Source organism: Squalius cephalus, assembly GCF_949319135.1.
Source record: "Squalius cephalus genome assembly, chromosome: 10".
Taxonomy (NCBI): domain Eukaryota; kingdom Metazoa; phylum Chordata; class Actinopteri; order Cypriniformes; family Leuciscidae; genus Squalius; species Squalius cephalus.
This window is the reverse complement of record NC_137131.1, coordinates 4,605,739-4,627,511: the sequence shown is the minus strand read 5'-3', so window position 1 is coordinate 4,627,511 and position 21,773 is coordinate 4,605,739. Positions and strand designations below refer to the sequence as shown.

The window sequence follows — 21,773 nt, the reverse complement described above, 5'->3', positions numbered from 1 at the left end:
GATTGCATTCGGATATATGTTCAATTATTCGTTTAGGATTTTTAAAATTATTATTTTTAGTCAAACAATTTCATCATGGCTATAGTCACCCTGAATTATAACTAGTAAAAATGTCATTAGATACCTTGTGTGCAAATTATTACGATTACACTTTAATTTAATTTGTCCCTGTTACAGTGTAATTATAGATTTAAAGGAATAGTTCACTTAAAAATGAAAATTATCTCATCATTTATTTAGGTTTGAAACAGCTTGAGGGTGAGTAAATGATTATAGATTATAGAATGATTATAACTATTCCTATAGTAGTACTGAGTAAAATTAATTAACTGCATGCACTTACGATAGGGTTTGGTTAAGGGTTAGTTGCATGTTTAATTTATAGTTATTATTACTATAGTAAATAACAAGGACGGTCCGTGTAGAAAACAATATTACATTAGTTTGACTATTAGATTTATGTCAGACATATTTAATTAGACTATTATCATTCATCTAGTATTCAGCCGGAATCAGAACTGCATTACATTTAATTTAAATTAAATTGTGGCTAGTAAGAATTGACCCAAGAAGCTTTCAAAGAACGAACTGCTACTGCAGCTTCCAACTAAAAGTTTTCGCCCCTTTTTTCAACTGCGTCGTTTTCTGTGGGCGTGATCTGCCTCTATAACGGTGCAGGCCAGGGATTGCAGACAGACAAACTGCAAGAAGGAAAAAGAGTGTCATGCCAGAAGGGTAAAAGCTGTGAGGTGGGCGATTTCTCTTTCTCGGGCTGACCGACTTATTGATCTGCAGTGACCAGGCATCCGATTCATCTGCAGATTTTCACTAGTCCATGCGCCAATGCAACGTGACTTTCAATACAGCACATGTTGAATTTGAGTTGCAAATCGCTGCATTTGTAATCGTATCTTGACTTTGAAAACATTTGCCTTCAAACCAACAGACTACAATGTCGCACGTTGATTCAGGGCCGAAAAATGACTCGGACTCGGAAAAGAAGACTGAACCAGCCCAGGACAGTTCATCGAGAGAAATGGACGTCCCTAAAACGAAATTACTGGACGCCAAGGCAATCTTATGGACTTTCGGCAAATGTCTCACTGCCATGTTGCCTGTTTACCTGGCTGGTTACTATCGCATGAGCACTAGTTTGGTGGTGTTTGGGATGATGGTTTACGCAGGATGGAAACATTCTCGTGAGGCGAAGGAGGCGAGACTGAGGTCCGCTATACAGTTACTCAACGACGAGCAAGAATACATATCATCCAAATCATTTAGAAGTAGAGGAGACCTGCCTTCTTGGGTAAGAATGCATAAAAGTGCGTCTTTTGATAGGTGAATAAAAATAAACACTCCAGCACTGTTATTAATGCATAACGTCCGAATAAGTCCACCTCTATTTATACTAAGAGAGAAATATTCAGTGTTTTTATGTAAAACACATTTGCATCGCTCGCTACAAAAAAAAAAAAAAATAGAGTAGCGATGCCCGAATCGCGAACGATTTGTTTTTCCAATCGGCTCATTTGAATGAATCAGAGTCGTGCGGCTTTTGAAATCTCTTCGCTTAAGTCAAACTGAGGAGGGTTAAATTTAAGAATCATAAACAACCACAATATGTGACGCAACCTAATCGACAACATAGTGAAAACAGCAGTATTTTACAGAAAAAACTCTTTTACACACACAAAAAGAAAAGCCTCGCGGTTACTTATCTTTGGAACGAATCATTTTTTTTAAACCGTTCATTGTTTGAACGAATCGATTCGATAACGAATGAATCTGATTCCCGAATGCTGCTAAAGAGTAGGAGTGGTCTGCAGATTTAGAGGACATTTTTAGACCTGTTGGTGGCGCTGTATAAGTGGTGTACTGCATACTAGTAACTGCGTACTTGGCAAAATTCCCATCGTCCAAATCACTCTGAATACATTGTTGCTTTGTCATCTCCTCCCCAAGTGCTCAGTATGCTTCCATAAAAGAGTTTATACTATATTTGGCCATGTCTCATGGCTATCATGAGATAAAATAAGCTATGCATGTTATTAATGGGGGGAAATTATCCAAGACAAATCAAATTCTACACATTGTATGCATTATTTAAGAAGGAGATATTGTAAATGGAGAAGAAAAAAAAACACATGATAGACTGAGGTGGTTGCGTGTGCTGTTTTTTCCTTCTTTTTAACCACATCCTCTTGTTGTACAGCTCATAAGCATAGACAGTCATTGCACTTAGAAGTCTGTTATTGTTTTTTCTTTATAATTTCAGGTCAACTTCCCAGATGTGGAGAAGGTTGAATGGCTAAACAAGGTAACTCAGCAAACAGTTTAGGTTTACATTTGTTTATTAACATCAAGCCTGTAATCCCATGTGCTCCTTATCCACCCATCAACTGAATGACTCCACCCTCATGTCACAACAGCTGCCGGTGACCACCCACACGGCACACGCCTGCTGAACAAAAGCTTTATATACTATTATTACACATCCATTCTCAACCAAACACTAATTCAACCAACATATGTTCCTTGCCTTTGAATTATTAGATCAGTTGCAATACATGCTTTTCCAGGAAATTAAATTTTTAATGTCTTTTTGCATCTCTAAAGCAAAAAAAACAAACAAAACAAAACTTAATAATAATACTCCAATAAGCACCAAAATACTATAATATAACATAAGATTAATGATGAAACCCCTTTAAAGAAAATACAATTAGTATAGGCTACATTATGTATATAAAAAAAAAGGAAATTAAAATCAAGTAATAATAAAAGACAACATAATACATTGAATGCTTATAAAAGTTATTAGCTTTACCATTACATTTAGTATTAATGATACTAAAATATTATTTATTCAAAATTATATATTTTTTTGATTTTGGGATTAAATGAACTTTCTTCTTGAGATTCACTCACTGAGAGACTATATATCCCTTCCTGACACCATTTATCCTTCTTTTCGTTTCAGTAGTAGTTTGGTTATAACAGTGCTGCGGCGTATCATTAGAACACAAATATTTCGGCTTGACTTTATCAGTGATTCACAAGGCAGACATTTTACGCTGGCAGTTTTTCCAGCAGAGACTCTCCCCCATTAGTATCCTGTGGTCATGTGGTCTGTGCATGAGTCACATTGCTATTTCTAAAATCTGTGGTTTGCACATGTAATGAAACAATCTAAAAAATGCCCTGGCATCTGGCGCTTTAGCTTCTGTTATCACATCTTAACATCCGCAAACAAGAAGTCACTATAGCAACTAGGCAAACACAAATGGCACGGTGTAAACAGCGTCAAGGAGAGCAGAGAACAGACATGGGCATTAAACAGAAGGAACTGCGTCAGATCTCTAGTCCCCCAATCTCACAGACACATACACATACAGGGTTTGTACATGGAATTATGGTTAATACCATGGTATTTTTGAAGACCGTAAAGTATATACATATCAAAGTACTGGGTTAGTAGGAATTTTATTGATTCCACTCTGTAGGAAAGAATATTGGTCAGAGATGTAAAAAGATGTAGGGCGGGGCTTGATTATGTCCATGGGGAATTGATTGGATGGTTGTGGCTTCCTATTGGTGGATCTCATGTGAGTGACAGGTTGTCCCGCCCTCATGCCAGTAAACGCGTCATCAGAGAAGAGATGAGATGTGAATGAAAGAGAGAGGGGAAGTGGTTTTGATTAAAGATTATGAGGGCACATGAATAAAAAAATAAAAAGATGTGCACGGATGAACTATTTATACAACCCCAAATCAGAAAAAGTTGGGACACTGTACAAATTGTGAATAAAAACAGAATGCAATGATGTGGAAGTTTCAAATTTCAATATTTTATTCAAAATACAACATAGATGACATATCAAATGTTTAAACTGAGAAAATGTATCATTTTAAGGGAAAAATAAGTTGATTTTAAATTTCATGGCATCAACACATCTCAAAAAAGTTGGGACAAGGCCATGTTTACCACTGTGGGGCATCCCCTCTTCTTTTTATAACAGTCTGCAAACGTCTGGGGACTGAGGAGACAAGTTGCTCAAGTTTAGGAATAGGAATGTTGTCCCATTCTTGTCTATTACAGGCTTCTAGTTGCTCAACTGTCTTAGGTCTTCTTTGTTGCATCTTCCTCTTTATGATGGGTGACTCAAATGTTTTCTATGGTGAAAGATCTGGACTGCAGGCTGGCCATTTCAGTACCCGGATCCTTCTTCTACGCATCCATGATATTGTAATTGATGCAGTATATGGTCTGGCATTGTCATGTTGGAAAATGCAAGGTCTTCCCTGAAAGAGACGACGTCTGGAATGTTGTTCTAGAACTTGGATATACCTTTCAGCATTGATGGTGCCTTTCCAGATGTGTAAGCTGCCCATGCCACACACACTCATGCAACCCCATACCATCAGAGATGCAGGCTTCTGAACTGAGCGCTGATAACAACTTGGGTTGTCCTTGTCCTCTTTAGTCTGGATGACATGGCGTCCCAGTTTTCCAAAAAGAACTTCAAATTTTGATTCGTCTGACCACAGAACAGTTTTCCACTTTGCCACAGTCCATTTTTAATGAGCCTTGGCCCAGAGAAAACGCCTGCGCTTCTAGATCCTGTTTAGATATGGCTTCTTTTTTGACCTATAGAGTTTTAGCTGGCAACAGCGAATGGCACGATGGATTGTGTTCTCCGACAATGTTTTCTGGAAGTATTCCTGAGCCCATGTTGTGATTTCCATTACAGTAGCATTCCTGTATGTGATGCAGTGCCGTCTAAGGGCCCGAAGATCACGGGCATCCAGTATGGTTTTCCGGCCTTGACCCTTACGCACAGAGATTGTTCCAGATTCTCTGAATCTTTGGATGATATTATGCACTGTAGATGATGATAACTTCAAACTCTTTGCAATTTTTCTCTGAGAAACTCCTTTCTGATATTGCTCCACTATTTTTCGCCGCAGCATTGGGGGAATTGGTGATCCTCTGCCCATCTTGACTTCTGAGAGACACTGGCACTCTGAGAGGCTCTTTTTATACCCAATCATGTTGCCAGTTGACCTAATAAGTTGCAAATTGGTCCTCCAGCTGTTCCTTATATGTACATTTAACTTTTCCGGCCTCTTATTGCTACCTGTCCCAACTTTTTTGGAATGTGTAGCTCTCATGAAATCCAAAATGAGCCAATATTTGGCATGACATTTCAAAATGTCTCACTTTCAACATTTGATATGTTATCTATATTCTATTGTGAATAAAATATAAGTTTATGAGATTTGTAAATGATTCCATTCCTTTTTTACTCACAATTTGTACAGTGTCCCAACTTTTTCTGATTTGGGGTTGTAATAAATACTGCAATATTCCATAAAAAATAAGAATAGTCCATTTTTGATTTCATGGTGACTTTAATATCAAATAAAAATGACATTCTCTTTCTCTTCCTGTCTATTTCTCAAGGTTATCCATCAGGCCTGGCCATATATTGGTCAGTATTTGGAGAAGCTGCTTATGGACACCATTGCTCCATCCATCCGCGGCTCCAGCACTCATCTACAGACTCTCAGCTTCACCAAGATAGACTTTGGTGGCAAGGTCATACATGGAAACACACACACCGCTACACAATAAATAATATTCCAGATTCCTGCAGATCTCATTCCAGTACAATAGGAGATTAAAAAGAGGCTCCACTGCCCTTGAAACATGTCTGAACAAGCATTCTGTTAGAATAAGCACATCTGATGTCTCATGGCAAATATTCCTGTCAAGGCAAGAGTGAAATGTTTATGCTCATGTGATTTAAAGGACATAAGGCTGTGAAAATCTTGCTTATTAACAAATAGCTACTGAATTATTACTGCGGGGTGTTTATGAGCTGATAATGAAAAGCTAACAATGAAATCATAAAAATATGATTTAAAATAAAATAAATAATTAAAAAATCTAAACAGTCAAATTAAAGTACTAAAAAGATAGTTTGTCATGTGACCATTATCCGACATCAGAGAACCATGAACAAGCAAATATGTTGTTAAATTACTTTAATATGAACCTAAAATCTACTAACCAAAAAAACTACTATATTACAGTGTTATGGAATAATATATGCATAAAGAAACAACTGATTTGTCCTATATTAGAGTTTTGTCTGCACATTTTTATCTTCTACAACAGAGCTTTTCTTTATTTTACAGCCGATGAAGGTGGTTGGAGTGAAGGCTCATTCAGAAAATGAAAAAGGTCAAATTCTGCTTGACGTTTACATCAGGTGACGCATACATCTATTTACTGACTTAAAAGTCTTGTGTAATCGATATTGTGTCTGTATTTCACAAGCTGACAAAACAAGAGCGTCAAACTGCAGATTTATTTATCCAGAGAAGTGTACATCCTATTTAAAGACTTCATTTTTGTTTAGTTTTCCATCAAGTTTTAGTTGTTTGGAACAAATTCAGCAGAATGGTTAAATTTGTAAAGAGTTAAAAGCAACCTAATGTTTCCTCTCCGCCATCTTTTTTCAGTTACGTGGGGGATGTTGAGATAAACGTGGAGGTGAAGAGGTATTTCTGCAAGGCTGGTGTGAAGGGAATACAGGTGAGATTATGTGTTGCGAGTTGTTACAGTACATTTGATACATGGTCCCACTGTAGAAATGAAATCTTGAGAGATAATTCCATTTGCATTCTTTCAGCTTCATGGAATGATGCGTGTGATTTTGGAGCCACTGATCGGTGACGTCCCAATCGTGGGTGCTGTGACCATGTTCTTCATCCAAAGACCCGTGAGTGTCTCTAAACACGTACTTTACCACTATAAAGAACCTTTTGTGGACCGGAAAGATTCCATGTATGTTAAAGGTTCTTCATGGAACCATAGATGCCAATAAAGAACCTTTATTTTCAAGAGTTTATGAAAAATAAGGGTTCTTCTATGGTTGACTAGATGATTCTTTGGAGCTTAAAACATTTTTGACATTACACTATCCCCCAGTTTTACAGACAAGTGTTAAGCCTAGTCCCAGACTAAAATGCATGTTTGAACTGAAATAATTATTATTCAAATACATTATTAGTTCTTGGTAACATCCATTAACTGAGGAAGTTGAAACCCTCCTGGGTTCATTGAAACCTGAAACCCTCCTAAAGTTCATTGAACTTTAAAATGTTCTGCATTAGTCTTCTTGCAAGTGTGTACTGATCCTTACTGTCTTTATTCTTTCATTAGTGCTTGAATTAGAATATTACTTTTAATAGAATCATGTAATCTTCTCTTTGTTGTTAGAAACTGACCATTAACTGGACCGGTTTGACCAACCTGCTGGACATTCCAGGGGTCAAGTGAGTTTCAGTCATTACACATACACAATTACATTTTATTCAGTTCAGTACACTCGCTGTCCTGATCGACATCCGTTTCTTTTTTTAAAATCTATTTCACACTTTCTGTCCCTCTTCCTTTTCTCAGTATGATGTCAGACACTATGATCATGGACGCGATTGCCTCGTTCCTGGTTTTGCCCAATCGTCTCACTGTTCCTCTAGTGGCAGACCTGCATGTGGCTCAGTTGAGGAGCCCCCTGCCCAGGGTAACACACGCATACAGACCTTACACACATCGAATCAGCATACAATGACCAAATCACTCAAATACATGATACTTTGGTTTTTGCAATTGACATTTACTCTACAGTTCAAAAGTTTGGGCTCAGTTAAATGTTTTAATGTTTTTGATAGAAGTCTCTAATGCTCACCAAAACTGCATTTATTTGATCAAAACTACAGTAAAAACAGAAATATTGTGAAATATTATTAAAATTAAAATAACTGAATACATGAATACATTTTAAAATGTAATTCATAGGGGTGTAACGGTTCAAATTGCTCACAGTTCGGTTTTTATCACATATTATAGATGTGTACGTGTCATCATATTTTAGATGAACCGCAGTGCAAGTGCGTGCCGAACCATGGGTGGAGAATATTACGGTTTGATTTTTTTACCAAGAATCGTTACACCCCTTGTAATTTATTCCTGTGATGCAACGCAAAATTTTCAACATCATTACTCAAGTCTTCAGTGTCACATGATCCTTCAGAAATCATTCTAATATGCTGATTTGCTGCTTAAGAAAAAATTCTTATTATTATCAATGTTGAAAACACTTCTGCTGCTTAATATTTTTGTGGAAACCATGATAGATTAGAGTTTTTGATGAATAGAACGTTCAAAAGAGCAGCAATTATTTTAAATAGACTTATTTTTTATATCTTATTATTATTGCCACCTTTGTTAAATTTAATGTGTCCTTGGTGAATAAGAATATTAATTTCTTTCAAAAAGAAAAAAAATCTAAATCTTGCTGACTCCATACTTTTGAAAGGTAGTGTTCTGTGCCACTTTTGCAGTGTAATTTGAAATATTTTTCCATAGTTTTTAATGCAGAAGTAGCATACATGTATCTGAAGCATCACTTTCCATAAAACATAATGATACCATTTAATCAGTTATTTTCATTTAGGAGTAATGCAGTAATGAAACAGTTCCTTCCACTGCAGTCTTTCATATTCAGTGCATCTTTCTTTATTTCTTCAAGGGAGTTGTGCGTATTCACCTGGTGGAGGCCGACAGTCTGGCTGCGAAGGACACCATTGTGTCTGGTGTGTCTGACCCGTACGCCCTGCTCAGAGTCGGGCCGCAAACCTTCAAATCCCAGCATCTGGACAATACACTCAATCCCAAATGGGGTGAAATGTATGAGGTGGGTGTTAAAATGACACCACATTGCAATATCAACAAAAGAAGCAACTCTTTAAACACTGATTTCAAGTTTTAAGAGGTGTACTGTATAAGCCATTTAATATCATAATATTGATATATGATGTAAATGTGATGAACTTCATAAGGTCACATGTATCTGTGTGTGTTTAAATGTCGAATCATTTACGCCGCTTTTTGTCATTGATAACCCACGTTGTTAATGTAGGTGTGTCTTTGGTGTTTCATGCATGAGTGTGTGTCTGTCTGTCAGGTCATCGTTCATGAGGTGCCTGGTCAGGAGCTAGAGGTGGAAGTATTTGATAAAGATCCTGATCAAGATGATTTCCTGGGCAGGTACCATATCACTGCTTTTCATCTCCAGTCGTTCCGTTTCTCATTTATTCTCTCAAAGGAGTCATATCTTTAATGTTTTAACATTATAAGCGAACAATCCTTATAATGTTAGTCAAGATATCTTGCACTAAAACAATTTACATTGAGGATATCTTGTTTTTTGAAAGTGTTTCCATAGTGCATTAAACTCTTTTATTCCAGAAGTTTCTTAAAAATGTACTTTTTCTTATAATATGACCTCTTTGATATAGATCTGTTCCAGATTTTCATCTTCTGAACATCAGTTATAGTGTCCTACCATAAGCCACCATTACCATAAACTCGTGATTTGTGTTTTTTATTGTTTGCTGATCTCTGTTCTCATCCTTGCGTTGATTCTCTTTATTTCACTTGTGTTCAGGACAAAAATAGACTTGGGGATTGTGAAGAAATCTAAAATAGTTGATGAGGTGAGAACATTTAGATAATATTCCAGCACATTGTGTGTGTGTGTGTGTGTGTGTGTGTGTGTGTGTGTGTGTGTGTGTGTGTGTGTGTGTGTGTGTGTGTGTGTGCTTGTTTTGATTTATGAGAACGCAATTTGTGTAATGACATGGTTATTACACTGGTATTATACAACATAAACTTGGTTTATGAGGACATTTCCTGAATCCTCGTAATAAAAATGGCTTACAAAACATCCTAAACAATGTTTGATTAAAAATGTAGAACGTTTTCTGTAATGGGTAGTTTTAGGGGATAGAACATATAGTTTGTACACCTATGGAATGTCCTCATAATGATAGGTGCACCAACGTGTGTGTGTGTGTGTGTGTGTGTGTGTGTGTGTATGTGTGTTCATGTTTTTCTATCCCGGTGGGGACTTCAACCTGAATGCACACAGACTCATGGGGACTCGTGTCACAGTGGGGACCTAAATAGAGGTCCCCATGGGTAAACAAGCTTATAAATCATACAGAATGAGTTTTTTTGAAAATGTAAAAATGCATAAAGTTTTGTGTGATGGGTAGGTTTAGGGGTAGGGTTAGTGTAAGGCGATAGAATATACAGTTTGTACAGAATAAAAACCATTAAGTCTATGGAGAGTCCCCACAAAGATAGTAAACCAGACATGTGTGTGTGTGTGTGTGTGTGTGTGTGTGTGTGTGTGTGTGTGTCTGTGTGTGGTTAACTTGATTTGGTTTGCAAGTGTGTGCGTAACTTTCACCACAAGTAGACATGAAATCTATATCGATGAAACTATTAGCTACAAACCACTAAAACCATTGTATATTGCAATTATTATTATTTATAAATAAAATGATCACATGGCTGAATGCTTGATTCTGTTTGGTCCATCAAGGCATTCTGCAGTCAAATATTTTAATGATGCAGAACTTTTCAGATTTTCTTCCTAGTTTCATATTCATTCACTTAGTCGAAAAACGTAAGAAAAATAATAATTTTGCCCTAGTAACTGACTGAAATAAATACAAAGTTCTGTCATGAAACTCTACATGGCGTAGGCTGACAGGTCCTTAACTCAACCTGTTCACAATCACATCATTCAGGGCACAGCTGATTGGTTCCTGTCACATCAGCAGCCAATGAGCTCGTTGCTCAACTTTCCAAACATTATCCATTACCATGCCAAACACTCAGAGATTGTCATGACAGAATTAAGTTGAAGTGCTAAAAAACTGAACATATACTAATAAAAGCTAATTTAAAATATTAATGAATACTATAATAATAGATAAATAATACTTAAATAACACTGATGTCGTACCACTGTACGCTGAGCTGCAAAAAATACCTCTGACAAGGTGTTCTGTGCCTCAATTCAGTCTTGTGTCACTCTGAAAGGGTTTATGTTGCAATAATGACCAGATTAATTTATTGAATATTTGTGTCTTTTATCGTGTATTTCATTATGTCAGTCTTTTAGGTTTATTGTAGAATTTTGCATGGGTGATTATTTGCTGTTTTAATGTCCCCTTCTTAGTGGTTCACTTTGAAGGACACCCCTACAGGACGGGTTCACCTCAGACTGGAGTGGCTGACACTAGAAGCCGACACAGGAAGACTGAAAGAGGTCCTATAACACCGTACAAACACAGAACACAGGGGGGTTTCTTGGAAACGGGTGTGCTATGTTTTCCACACATGCAAACAGTGTGTTCATCTACTCCACCTTTTAACAAAACATCAAAATCTTTAACGAGATAGAAAGCTTACTTTGCACACTTGACAAACAGAGCAACTTCAAACAGGAGTTTTTTTGCTCCGCCCTACTTTGCCCTCATTTTTTTTTTATCTCTTTCTCTCAGGTTCTGAAGAGAAATGAAAGTGTGGTGAGTGAAACAGCAAAGCCACCCTCAGCAGCCATCTTGGCAGTGTATTTGGACAAGGCTGAGGCACTTCCTGTGAGTAATACTCTCACATCATCTTCCTGCTGCACTCTTTGTTCTAACACACACGTTATGTTTTATGGGCACATTCCATTGACAATGATTTTTATACAGTACAAACTGTATATTCTATCCCCTATCCCTACCAATCACAGAAAACTTTCTGCATTTTTGCATATTCAAAAAACTTAATTTAGCATGTTTTATAAGCTGTTCTCCTCATGGGGACAAACAACTGTCTCTATAAGGACAAGAATTTCAGATATTGCCATCTTTGTGGGGACACTTTGTCCCCATAATTTAGGATTTACCAAGACAGACACACACACACACAGAAACATTTCTGATTATTATCAATGTTGAAAACAGTTGCACAACTGTTCTCCACCTTGATAATAATCAGAAAAGTTTCTTGAGCAGCAAATCAGCATATTAGAATGCTTAATATGTTTGTGGAAACTATGATCTTTTTTTTTTATAATTCTATACTGAATAGAAAGTTCAAAAGAACAGCATTTATTTGAAATAGAAATCTTTTGCAGCAGTGTAAATGTCTTAACTTTAATTATGATCAATTTAATGCATCCTTGCTGAATAAATGCAATCATTTGTTTAAAAAAAATCTTACAAGCCCCAAACTTTTGAATGGTACTGTATGTGGGTCAGGTTTTTTCACCTTGTCTTTGAAAAGGTAGTGAAACCTGAAATCACCCTTAATGTGGGGACGAGCCAACAATGCCTACAATGAAAATGGGTTAATAAACATACTAAATAATGTCTCAGTCAACATATAAAACTGCTAAAAGGTTTCTGTTTGGGTTCAATTTAAGATTAGGGGATAAAAAACATCATTAGCTCAGAATAAAAACAGTAGAAGTCAATGGAAGGTCCCACCATGGTAGAGAAACCAAACAAACATGTGTGTGTAAATGCTTCTGGTTACCCACAGCCTGCCGTTTCCCTTTTATGCTCGGCTGCCGCCCATTCTGAAGCAAACTTAAAGGAGGATTGCAGCCAGAAACTATTAAATGAAACATTAGATATATCTTATTCAGCTCATGGTCTTGAGAGAGCACTCTGTGAAAGCACTCGCACCGTTTCCCGCATCCAGAATATTTTACTAGAAGTGCAATGCAAAAAGAGTTCACTTAAGAGGCACACACTGATACTTAAAACTCTTGAAACAAGCACACACTTGCATCAAGTGAATATCCCAGAGCGCTCAAGCTTACAGCACTGCGGTCTGGAGGATTTTAAAGGAATGTCCCGGCTTCATTAGCTATGTTTCCATCCACCCTATTTTTATGCACATTTTGGGAAATACGGTTGACCACAGATAATAATTGATATTAGACAGATAATAAAACTCCTTCCTCATTTCTAAAGCATAAATTGTGTTTACAATAATGCACTTACTGTAAGTCTATAGTGCTTTGCTCTGTGATAAAAGTAAAATCCACAAAAGTTTCCACAAAAACATTAAGCTATGCAAGCTTGTTTTCGCCATGGAACTTTTTATCTCACAATTCTGACTTTTTTCCTCACAATTCTGACGTATATAAACTCGCAACTCTGACGTTTTTTGTGAGTTATAAAGTCAGAATTGCATCATATAAACTCAAAATTATCAGAAAAGAAACGAAATTACCTTTTATGTTTTTTATTCCGTGGCGTAAACGTTAGTCCATATTAATCAGCAAAACTGTTTTCAACATTGATAATAATCAGAAATGTTTCTTGAGCACCAAATCATCATATTAGAATGATTTCTGAAGGATCATGTGACACTGAAGACTCCAGTGTTGATACTGAAATGTAGCTTTGATCACAGGAATAAATTCTATTTTCAAATATATTCAAATAGAAAACAGTGCTTTTAAATTGAAATAATATTTCACAGTATTACTGTTTTTACTGTATTTTTATCAAATAAATGCAGCCTTGGTGAGCCGAAGACACATCTTTCAAAAACATTTTAAAAATCCTTTAAACAGAATCGCTTATAACCTAATTTATATGAAATAGTTTTTTTTTTTTTTTATTAGTTTAAACTGGAAACCTAATCATATTAATGACAAAATGGTAAATGACCTGTCACGCATATGCTATTTTATGTTTGTTTTTAAGTGTGTTTGTACCCGTTTCTTCTGTTTTTAGATGAAAAAAGGTAATAAGGATCCCAACCCGATTGCTCAAATCTCAGTGCAGGATGTTACCCGTGACAGCCGGGTAAGACACACAATTACCACCTGTGCCAACCAAACTTTCCCATGTGACCCGCTCTTCTCACTCACTTATTTCCCCTCTTCTTAGATTTGCTGGAATACCGTGAACCCTCATTGGGAGGACGCGTTCACTTTCTTCATCAGAGACCCAAGCACACAGAACATTAGTGTACAGGTATGCTAACATCAACTGCCCTGTTATGAACGTACACAAGCTCTCAATACAGGTGTAAACAGGGTTCAGATGTGATTACTTCCAGGATTCTTTTTCCAAATGTGAATTTTTCCTGGTTTACATTCATGTTACTTAAGCCATTTTTACATTGACTCGCTCTCTTTTTCAGGTGAAGGATAATGACCGTGTTCAGGTTTTGGGAAGTCTGTCCATTCCTGTTTCCCATCTTCTCTCGAGTCCAGATCTGACTTTAGATCAGTGGTTTAACCTTGAGAATTCCGGCTCGGGCAGCCGCATCCACATCAACACAGTTCTCAGGGTAAATCCATCTGACACACAATACACAAGCTTGAGTACACATACACATATACTCTACCATGCAAAAAAACCAACATAATTTTCCACATATTAATCTCCAACAACGTCTGCTCCACGCATGCGTCATGGTGCTCTCGTGAACACAGATGAAAACTGCTTTATTCACAAATGTTTTTTTGTGATATTCCAGTTTTGCACACAAGTTAAATTCGAAACTTTGGTTGGAAACATAGCTTGTGTTGATGTCATTTCCTGCAGGTTCTCTGTTTGGATGAAGCTGCTGTAACTTCCTCCCTGCTCTCCAGTGGCCCTCTTTCGAAGAGCTCTGCCTCGCGTCCACAGAAGACAACGCCCCATTCCAGCTTCGCTACTGAGGTGTGCAGATCTCATCTATTAGTGTCGCTAACTATGCTATTCATATTTAACACTATTAGCCACACAAGTACGATATGTTCTTGAATATACACTCTTTGATGGTCCGATCGATCATAACCAACCCCTGAAATCAAAGTAAAATGTTCTGCTCTTTGTTCCTGCAGGGGCTGCTGCGGATCCACCTCGTGGAGGGTCAAAATCTGGTTGCGAAGGACAACATGATGGGTGGGATGGTGAAGGGGAAGAGCGACCCGTATGTCAAGATACAAATTGGAGGTGAAACCTTTAAAAGTCAAGTGATCAAGGAGAACCTCAACCCCACCTGGAATGAGATGTATGAGGTGGGAATACTTTCAAATGCATTTATAAATCAAACCTTGACGCTATGTCCAGAATTACAAACTGCCATTCTACTATACTATACTATACTATACTATACTATACTATACTATACTACAACAATGTATGACATTTATTGTTGCATGCTGTTTCACACACTATTTACAAAAAAAACCACAGTACACAGTATGTACTGCAAATTATGGAGTTTGCTAGTCTTCGAAACATTTATCAGCAGGACTTTTTCTTCATTTAAGCTGTGAGTAATTGTTTGGCGGTATGACTAAGTGTTTTAACTTGCCATTTCCCGTTTTTATTTTTAAGGTGGTTTTGACGCAGCTTCCTGGTCAGGATTTGACATTGGAAGTTTTTGATAAGGACATGGACATGAAAGATGACTTTATGGGCAGGTAAGAAGGCTGCTGTCAATGTAATTTAGTTTTAGCATTATTTAGGCACATATTCATATTGTTTTTCTTTTAGGCTGAAGATGAATCTGAGTGACATAATCAGCTCCCAATACATTAATGAGGTTGAGTATATGTGCATTAGTATTAATAAGTGTAATATATATTATATAAAGATACTCATACATATATCCTCTTGTGACTGTGTGTGTGTGTGGCAGTGGTTTTCTCTGAGCGATGTGAAGCGTGGCCGTGTTCATCTCGCTCTGGAATGGCTTCCCACTGTAACACAACCAGAGAAAATCCAGCAGGTGGGCAGAACCATCTCTCATCCTCCAGCAATCTCTGACTGTGTTGAAAATACATTAGGAAACTAACTGGTTAACTGTATGATTTATTCGTCAGGTGTTGCTGTACCAATCAAAGACCTCATACATGAATAAGACAGTGCCGACTGCCGCTCTTCTGTTTGTGTATGTGGAGCGCGCACATGAGCTTCCTGTGAGTATGACACAAGTGGCATCTCTCAAATATCTAATTTGTTCTCCCGGACAGTAATGACATTAATGGAGAGACTGAGATCCTCTCGTTTTTCAGATTTTTCTCCTATTCCCCTCTAGAGTTTCAGAAAAGACCTCAACAATGTCTCAAACTGTGCTCAGATTTGCCAGGAAACAAAGTGTGCAATCAGAAGTCAGAGATCTCAATATCAACTCAAACATTATTCAAAAGATCTTATAGCTGCTATTTTTCTGGGGAAAATACTTTTTATTCAGCAGCAAGGATGCATTAAATTGATCAAACGTGACAGTAAAGACGTTTATAATGTTTAAAAAATATTTAAATTTCAAATGCTGTTCTTTTAAATTTTCTATTCATCAAAGAATTCTTAAAAAAAGTACGGTTTCCTCAAAAATATGTAGCAGTACAACTGATTTCAACATTGATAATAATCAGAAATGTTTCTTGATCAGCAAATTATCATATTAGAATGATTTCTGAAGGATCATGTGACACTGAAGACTGGAGTAATGATGCTTTGCATCACAGGAATGAATTACATTTTAATATATATTACAATAGAAAACAGTTATTTTAAATTCTAATAATAATTCACAATATTACTGTTTTACTGTGTTTTTAAACAAATAAATGCAGCCCTGGTGAGGGAGACTTCTTTCAAACACAACATCTTCAAAAAAAAAAGAAGTCCCCAAACTTTTGAACAGTACTGTATTTCAACAACTGATTTGTTTTAGAAACATTTTAGGAGAAAAATCTGAGTGATACTTTAATGAAACATGTCTGAAACATTTACCCACACTGCTTTACAAAAGGTTCTCTTAAGTCTTATTTTTTCTCTATTTGTTTAGTTGAAGAAGAGTGGAAAGGAACCTAAAGTTGGAGCGGAGCTGATGTTGAGAGGAACTTCTCATAGAACCACCGTGAGAAACTGCTTTACCACAGATACTGTTTAAATTTTTGGTCAATGATGTGTGGCTAAAATTCATTTTCTTTCTCCTTGACTTGACTCTGTGTGATGTAGGTCTGTGAGCGCAACTGCTCTCCCCAGTGGGACGAAGCGTTTCACTTCCTGGTTCAAAACCCTTTTAATGAAGACCTTGTTGTGAAGGTTAGAACTCGCATTTTTATGCAGTATTTGACTTGCAACACACTTTACCATCTGACCTTAATCCTTTAAACTCACTTTTTCTCACCAGTTAACCCACAATTGGGATTTCTCTCTGGGATCTGTGGTGATTCCCATTAAAGAGCTTCTCTCTGAACCAGATCTGCTGTTGGACCAGTGGCTCAATCTGGATGGAGCGTCACCTCAGAGTCAGATTCTGCTCAGAGCTCAACTGAAGGTAAAACACACACGCATGCATATTCCATCTTCATTAATGCCAGGGCTGGACTGGCCATCGGGCATACCGGGCATTTGCCCGGTGGGCCGACGTGCTTTTTGGGCCGATACATCTCATACTCATACATAATTTTTATTATTATTATTATTATTTATTTTTTTTAATTTTTTTTAACGGCCCATAAAATTTGTACATCGGCGGCCCATTCGTTTTGTTTTGTTTTGTTTTGCTTAATTGGCGGCGCTGGGTTTGTGCCGGTGTAATGCAGCTTGGTCAAAAAAAGTCAGTGTTTTTTTTTTTCTGACAGACCAGCCCATGAAACACGTAGATCAGCGGCCCATTGGTTCTTTCCTTGATTGACACTGGGCTGGCCCAATCACAACTTTAAACGAGTGAGCGCGCGTGCAGCAGTGTCAGTGTGTATCTGTCAGAATAGTCAGCGAGATGGAGAAGAAACGCAAGGAATGTGCAGAGAAATAGCGTGAAAAAATAAAACCAGGCCCTTAAAGCAGACACTGTAAAATGTGTCAAAATACGTTTTCTGACCTTCATCAGCTCCTGTGGCATGTGAGGAGGATCAGGAGAGAGATGAGTGAGTGTAGAGTCCGCGGTAAGCAGAACTACTTTCAAAACACTTAGGCCATGTCATGAGTGTAGGAACCCATAACCCAGTTAGGCATTATTTCCACATCTGCATAGTTGACGATTACCGCAATTCACTAGAAATTTAATGAGGCGTTTGTAAACCATGTTTTCCGCCAAAATAAAAGCTTGATGCAGTTTGCGTCAAAATAAAAGATCATGTGCTTATCTCTTTCAAGTATAAAAATTGGTACAAAACTAATTATGAAAGTTTCCTTTATTTTTTAGTGCATTTGTTTTACAAAATATGGCTATTACTGTCATTGGATTAATATTATAACTATTATGTGTAGGTGTAATGTAAATAGACACTGTAACTAAAAGAGGTTTGAATTTTTCTTTAATTTGCACACTGAATATGGGTTGGAGCTTTTAATTTTGAACTCTCAAAGTGCACCAGATTGATGAATTTAACATTAAAATGCACAAAATTTTCTCACGGGGGGGCATGCCCCCGGACCCCCCTAGAATGGCCAAAGGTCCACCCACCACAGTTTTACCAAAAATCCTGTAAGAAACACAGCTTATAGCTTGTTTTAGGATTCATCACTGTGGAGTATAGTTCAACTGTATTAATAAATGTCAAATTTTCAATCGTTCCTATGCTCACTCATTACATGGCATTAGTGGTTTTAAGGAATAGGAGTTGGTATGCATAATTAAGGGCGTGCAAAGATGGGTGGTGTTTATGATCTTATAGTGGGCCAGTCTGGGCCAAAATGCCCGGGCCGATTTTTTGTCCCAGTCCAGCCCTGATTAATGCTGCATTTAATTGATCAAAATACAGTAAAAACAGTAATACTGTGAAAAAATATTGCAATTTAAAATAACTTGTTTCTATTTAAATATTGAGACCCCCTGTGGTGAAAATCAATTTATGTCTATGTGGTGTTTTTAGCATGCTTTAAGCCAAACCATGTGCAAATTGTATATTTATATATTAAATATAGATTAAATTCAGCCCGCCAAAGTGGCTAGTAGGAGTGACTGCGTTACACGCCACTGCTGAAATATACCTGCATTTGGCAGGTTGGCAGGTATTAATGTCAAGCCCTGGTCACAAACATGTAACCAATCCCGTCAATGTGTGGGGCGAGGCTTTTCCTATCATTATTTCAAGGATATTGGATATTTACAAGGATGTTTACAAGGATGCTGATTTTTAGAAGGCAGCTGTCTGACTCTGAGATGGCGTGATATGATGTTATCATATGATGTTATGTTGTTATGTTGTAGATTCTTTGCCCTAAAGAGACGGAGAGCTCTGAAGACCAGCAGGAGGAGCCGAAACGTCCTGAAGCATCCAGCATTAGAAGAAAACGGGAGGAGGAATTAGTGCAAAAGTGAGAGGAGGAGAATTTCACATGTCAAAGAGCCCTCAAACATATACCTTAACAATCTAGATGATATTTAATAAGCAGGGCCTTAAATTGAAGTTCTTTCATTTCATTGAAATAAACAGTTCTGCTGAACACCTGATATTTCACTTGTAATTTCTCTTAAAAATGAAATAGGAATTCTCTAAATCCATCGCTGGTTAATGTAATAGTTATATTCTAGAGAAAACTGTATTTAAGTGTGTGTATTTATTTAATGATTATACTCGACTGTTAAGTATGTGTGTTTATTGATATTTTGTTTAAAAGGAATAATGTTTCATTTTCATTTTGTTACATGTTATGTAACTTCTTTGACCATATGGACAATAAACTTACTTTGACTTTAACGTGCGTGTCTGTGTTTGTTTGGGGGGATTTAGGTCTAGTATTGAAGAGGTCCCACCGTCTCCTGTCAGCAGGACTTCCTCTGTGTCAGTCCCAGAAGAGGAGGAATTCCCAGAGGTCACGGAAGTGTCCAGCTCAGATGACCTTCGACCCCTACGCACCAGCCCTGACCCCAGCTTTGGTACCAAGGTGAGAAATATTAGGCTGACAGATGATGGCATTGTTGATATGGCTTATAAATGCAAACACACCAACATAGTGAGAACATTTGATGTTTTTTAGGGCGTTCTCCGCCTCCACCTGCTGGAGGCTCAAGATCTGGTTGCGAAGGACAACTTGATGGGTGGGATGAAGAAGGGGAAGAGCGACCCGTATGTCAAGATCCATATCGGAGACATGACCTTTAAGAGTCATGTGATCAAGGAGAACCTCAATCCCACCTGGAATGAGATGTATGAGGTGGGTTTAGGTCCTCAGATGCTGTTTTAGTTGATGTTAAAATGATTTTATATCTAATATCATGTGATCAATGCTTTTCCCAGCTGGTTCTGGCCTCCAGCGCGACTTCTGATGTCCTTGTGGAGGTTTTTGACAAGGACATGGACAAAGACGACTTTTTGGGGAGGTATGTGGCAGCGTTGTAATTGTTAAATAAAACTAAAACTATTAAAAATACTTTGTGTTAGCTCAAATAAAAATAACATAAAATAAATGTTATAAATATAAAATAAATATTGGATCTACATTTTTTTAAATGTAACTGAAACAAAAAGTGCTAGAATTACTAAAGCTGAAATAAAGCTAAATATAAATATCAAAAATGTAATAAAAATGCAAAAGCACAACAAAATACTAAAATTAAAACTAAAATGAAAATTGGACATATATAAATTCAAGTTATTTATTAATAGTCAAGTCACCTTTAGCACTTTATACAACACAAATTGTTTTAAAGTAACTTTACTGCGATAAATACTATAATGGTATATAAATAATAGTAAAATAACACTGGTATGTGGATGAAAGTCAAACACGCATTGGCATGTTGGCATGATGCTTGTCCGTGTCATTTCACTGACCCTGTGTGTGTCCACAGGCTGAAGATCAGCTTACAGGAGATCATTCAGTCCCAGTTGACTGATGAAGTGAGTGCATCATCACTAGTGTCTTTCCTCATTTCTCATTCTCTAGTGATTGGATTTTGAACAGTTTAGACATATTGTCTTATATTGGCATTCAGTTTGCTAGTAAGTTTACTGGTAAGGTGAGAAAGTATTGTAATATATTAATTCCGTTGTGTTTTCTTTCTCTGTGTCAGTGGTTTTCTCTGAGTGATGTCAAACATGGCCGTGTTCATATGATTCTGGAGTGGCTGCCCACAGTAACACAACCTGACCGACTGCAAAAGGTCATTATTAAAGCTGACATATATAATATTAATTATATTATATTAATTCATATGATGTTTTTGAGTATCAATAGTAATGCGATCCATGTGCAATGCATCTATTCTAGACCTTTTTATAAACCTTATTTTTATTTATTTAATTGATTTACTTCAAGCACCTCCTAAATTGTAAGTGAGGCTCGACCCTTTCAATAAAAATGATGAATATTAGATTAAAGTGTTTTTAAATATATATTTGTTTATTGTGTAGTATTATTATGAAGTATATTTAATGTGAATATAATTTTTAGGATTTAATTTGGCATAAGAATTTCTGTTTAAAGTGTAGTGTTTATTTTAATATGAAATACATTTTTTAAATATATATTGTTTATTGTGTAGTATTATTATGAAGTATATTTAATGTGAATATAATTTTTAGGATTTAATTTGGCATAAGAATTTCTGTTTAAAGTGTAGTGTTTATTTTAATATGAAATACATTTTTTAAATATATATTTGTTTATTGTGTAGTATTATTATGAAGTATATTTAATGTGAATACATTTTTTAGGATTTAATTTGGCATTAGAATTTATGTCTGCATTTTGAATTGTGTTCTTGTTTTCTTGATGTCCAGGCTCTGCAGTTACAGTCAGAACATTCATTCCTGAACAAATCCGTGCCGTCGGCAGCTCTGTTCTTCGTCCTCTTGGAGAGAGCTCATGACCTGCCGGTACGTCTTACACACACATGCACTTACAAGCATTTTCACACAAATACAGTTCAGCTGCTGTGATCAAAA

At 36.8% G+C, this 21,773-nt stretch overlaps 1 protein-coding gene across 1 annotated transcript in view; it reads left to right on the top strand.

Annotated features, from left to right (window-relative positions):
• Positions 1-674: 674 nt before the first annotated feature.
• The window catches only part of esyt1b (extended synaptotagmin-like protein 1b), a 34,576-nt gene continuing 13,477 nt past the window's right edge, over positions 675-21,773 (top strand). The window contains exons 1-32 of the mRNA XM_079883123.1: positions 675-1,306; positions 2,276-2,317; positions 5,465-5,599; positions 6,202-6,275; positions 6,529-6,601; positions 6,699-6,788; positions 7,289-7,344; positions 7,472-7,592; positions 8,601-8,765; positions 9,036-9,118; positions 9,519-9,567; positions 11,103-11,192; positions 11,428-11,523; positions 13,666-13,737; positions 13,822-13,908; positions 14,078-14,227; positions 14,485-14,601; positions 14,766-14,942; positions 15,265-15,350; positions 15,424-15,472; positions 15,569-15,658; positions 15,753-15,848; positions 16,721-16,792; positions 16,894-16,980; positions 17,069-17,215; positions 19,094-19,200; positions 19,617-19,770; positions 19,864-20,040; positions 20,124-20,206; positions 20,678-20,726; positions 20,900-20,989; positions 21,609-21,704. Coding sequence (XP_079739249.1) covers positions 953-1,306; positions 2,276-2,317; positions 5,465-5,599; positions 6,202-6,275; positions 6,529-6,601; positions 6,699-6,788; positions 7,289-7,344; positions 7,472-7,592; positions 8,601-8,765; positions 9,036-9,118; positions 9,519-9,567; positions 11,103-11,192; positions 11,428-11,523; positions 13,666-13,737; positions 13,822-13,908; positions 14,078-14,227; positions 14,485-14,601; positions 14,766-14,942; positions 15,265-15,350; positions 15,424-15,472; positions 15,569-15,658; positions 15,753-15,848; positions 16,721-16,792; positions 16,894-16,980; positions 17,069-17,215; positions 19,094-19,200; positions 19,617-19,770; positions 19,864-20,040; positions 20,124-20,206; positions 20,678-20,726; positions 20,900-20,989; positions 21,609-21,704 — 3,414 coding nt within the window. The 5' untranslated portion in view covers positions 675-952. The remainder of the gene's footprint in view (positions 1,307-2,275; positions 2,318-5,464; positions 5,600-6,201; positions 6,276-6,528; positions 6,602-6,698; positions 6,789-7,288; positions 7,345-7,471; positions 7,593-8,600; positions 8,766-9,035; positions 9,119-9,518; positions 9,568-11,102; positions 11,193-11,427; positions 11,524-13,665; positions 13,738-13,821; positions 13,909-14,077; positions 14,228-14,484; positions 14,602-14,765; positions 14,943-15,264; positions 15,351-15,423; positions 15,473-15,568; positions 15,659-15,752; positions 15,849-16,720; positions 16,793-16,893; positions 16,981-17,068; positions 17,216-19,093; positions 19,201-19,616; positions 19,771-19,863; positions 20,041-20,123; positions 20,207-20,677; positions 20,727-20,899; positions 20,990-21,608; positions 21,705-21,773) is intronic.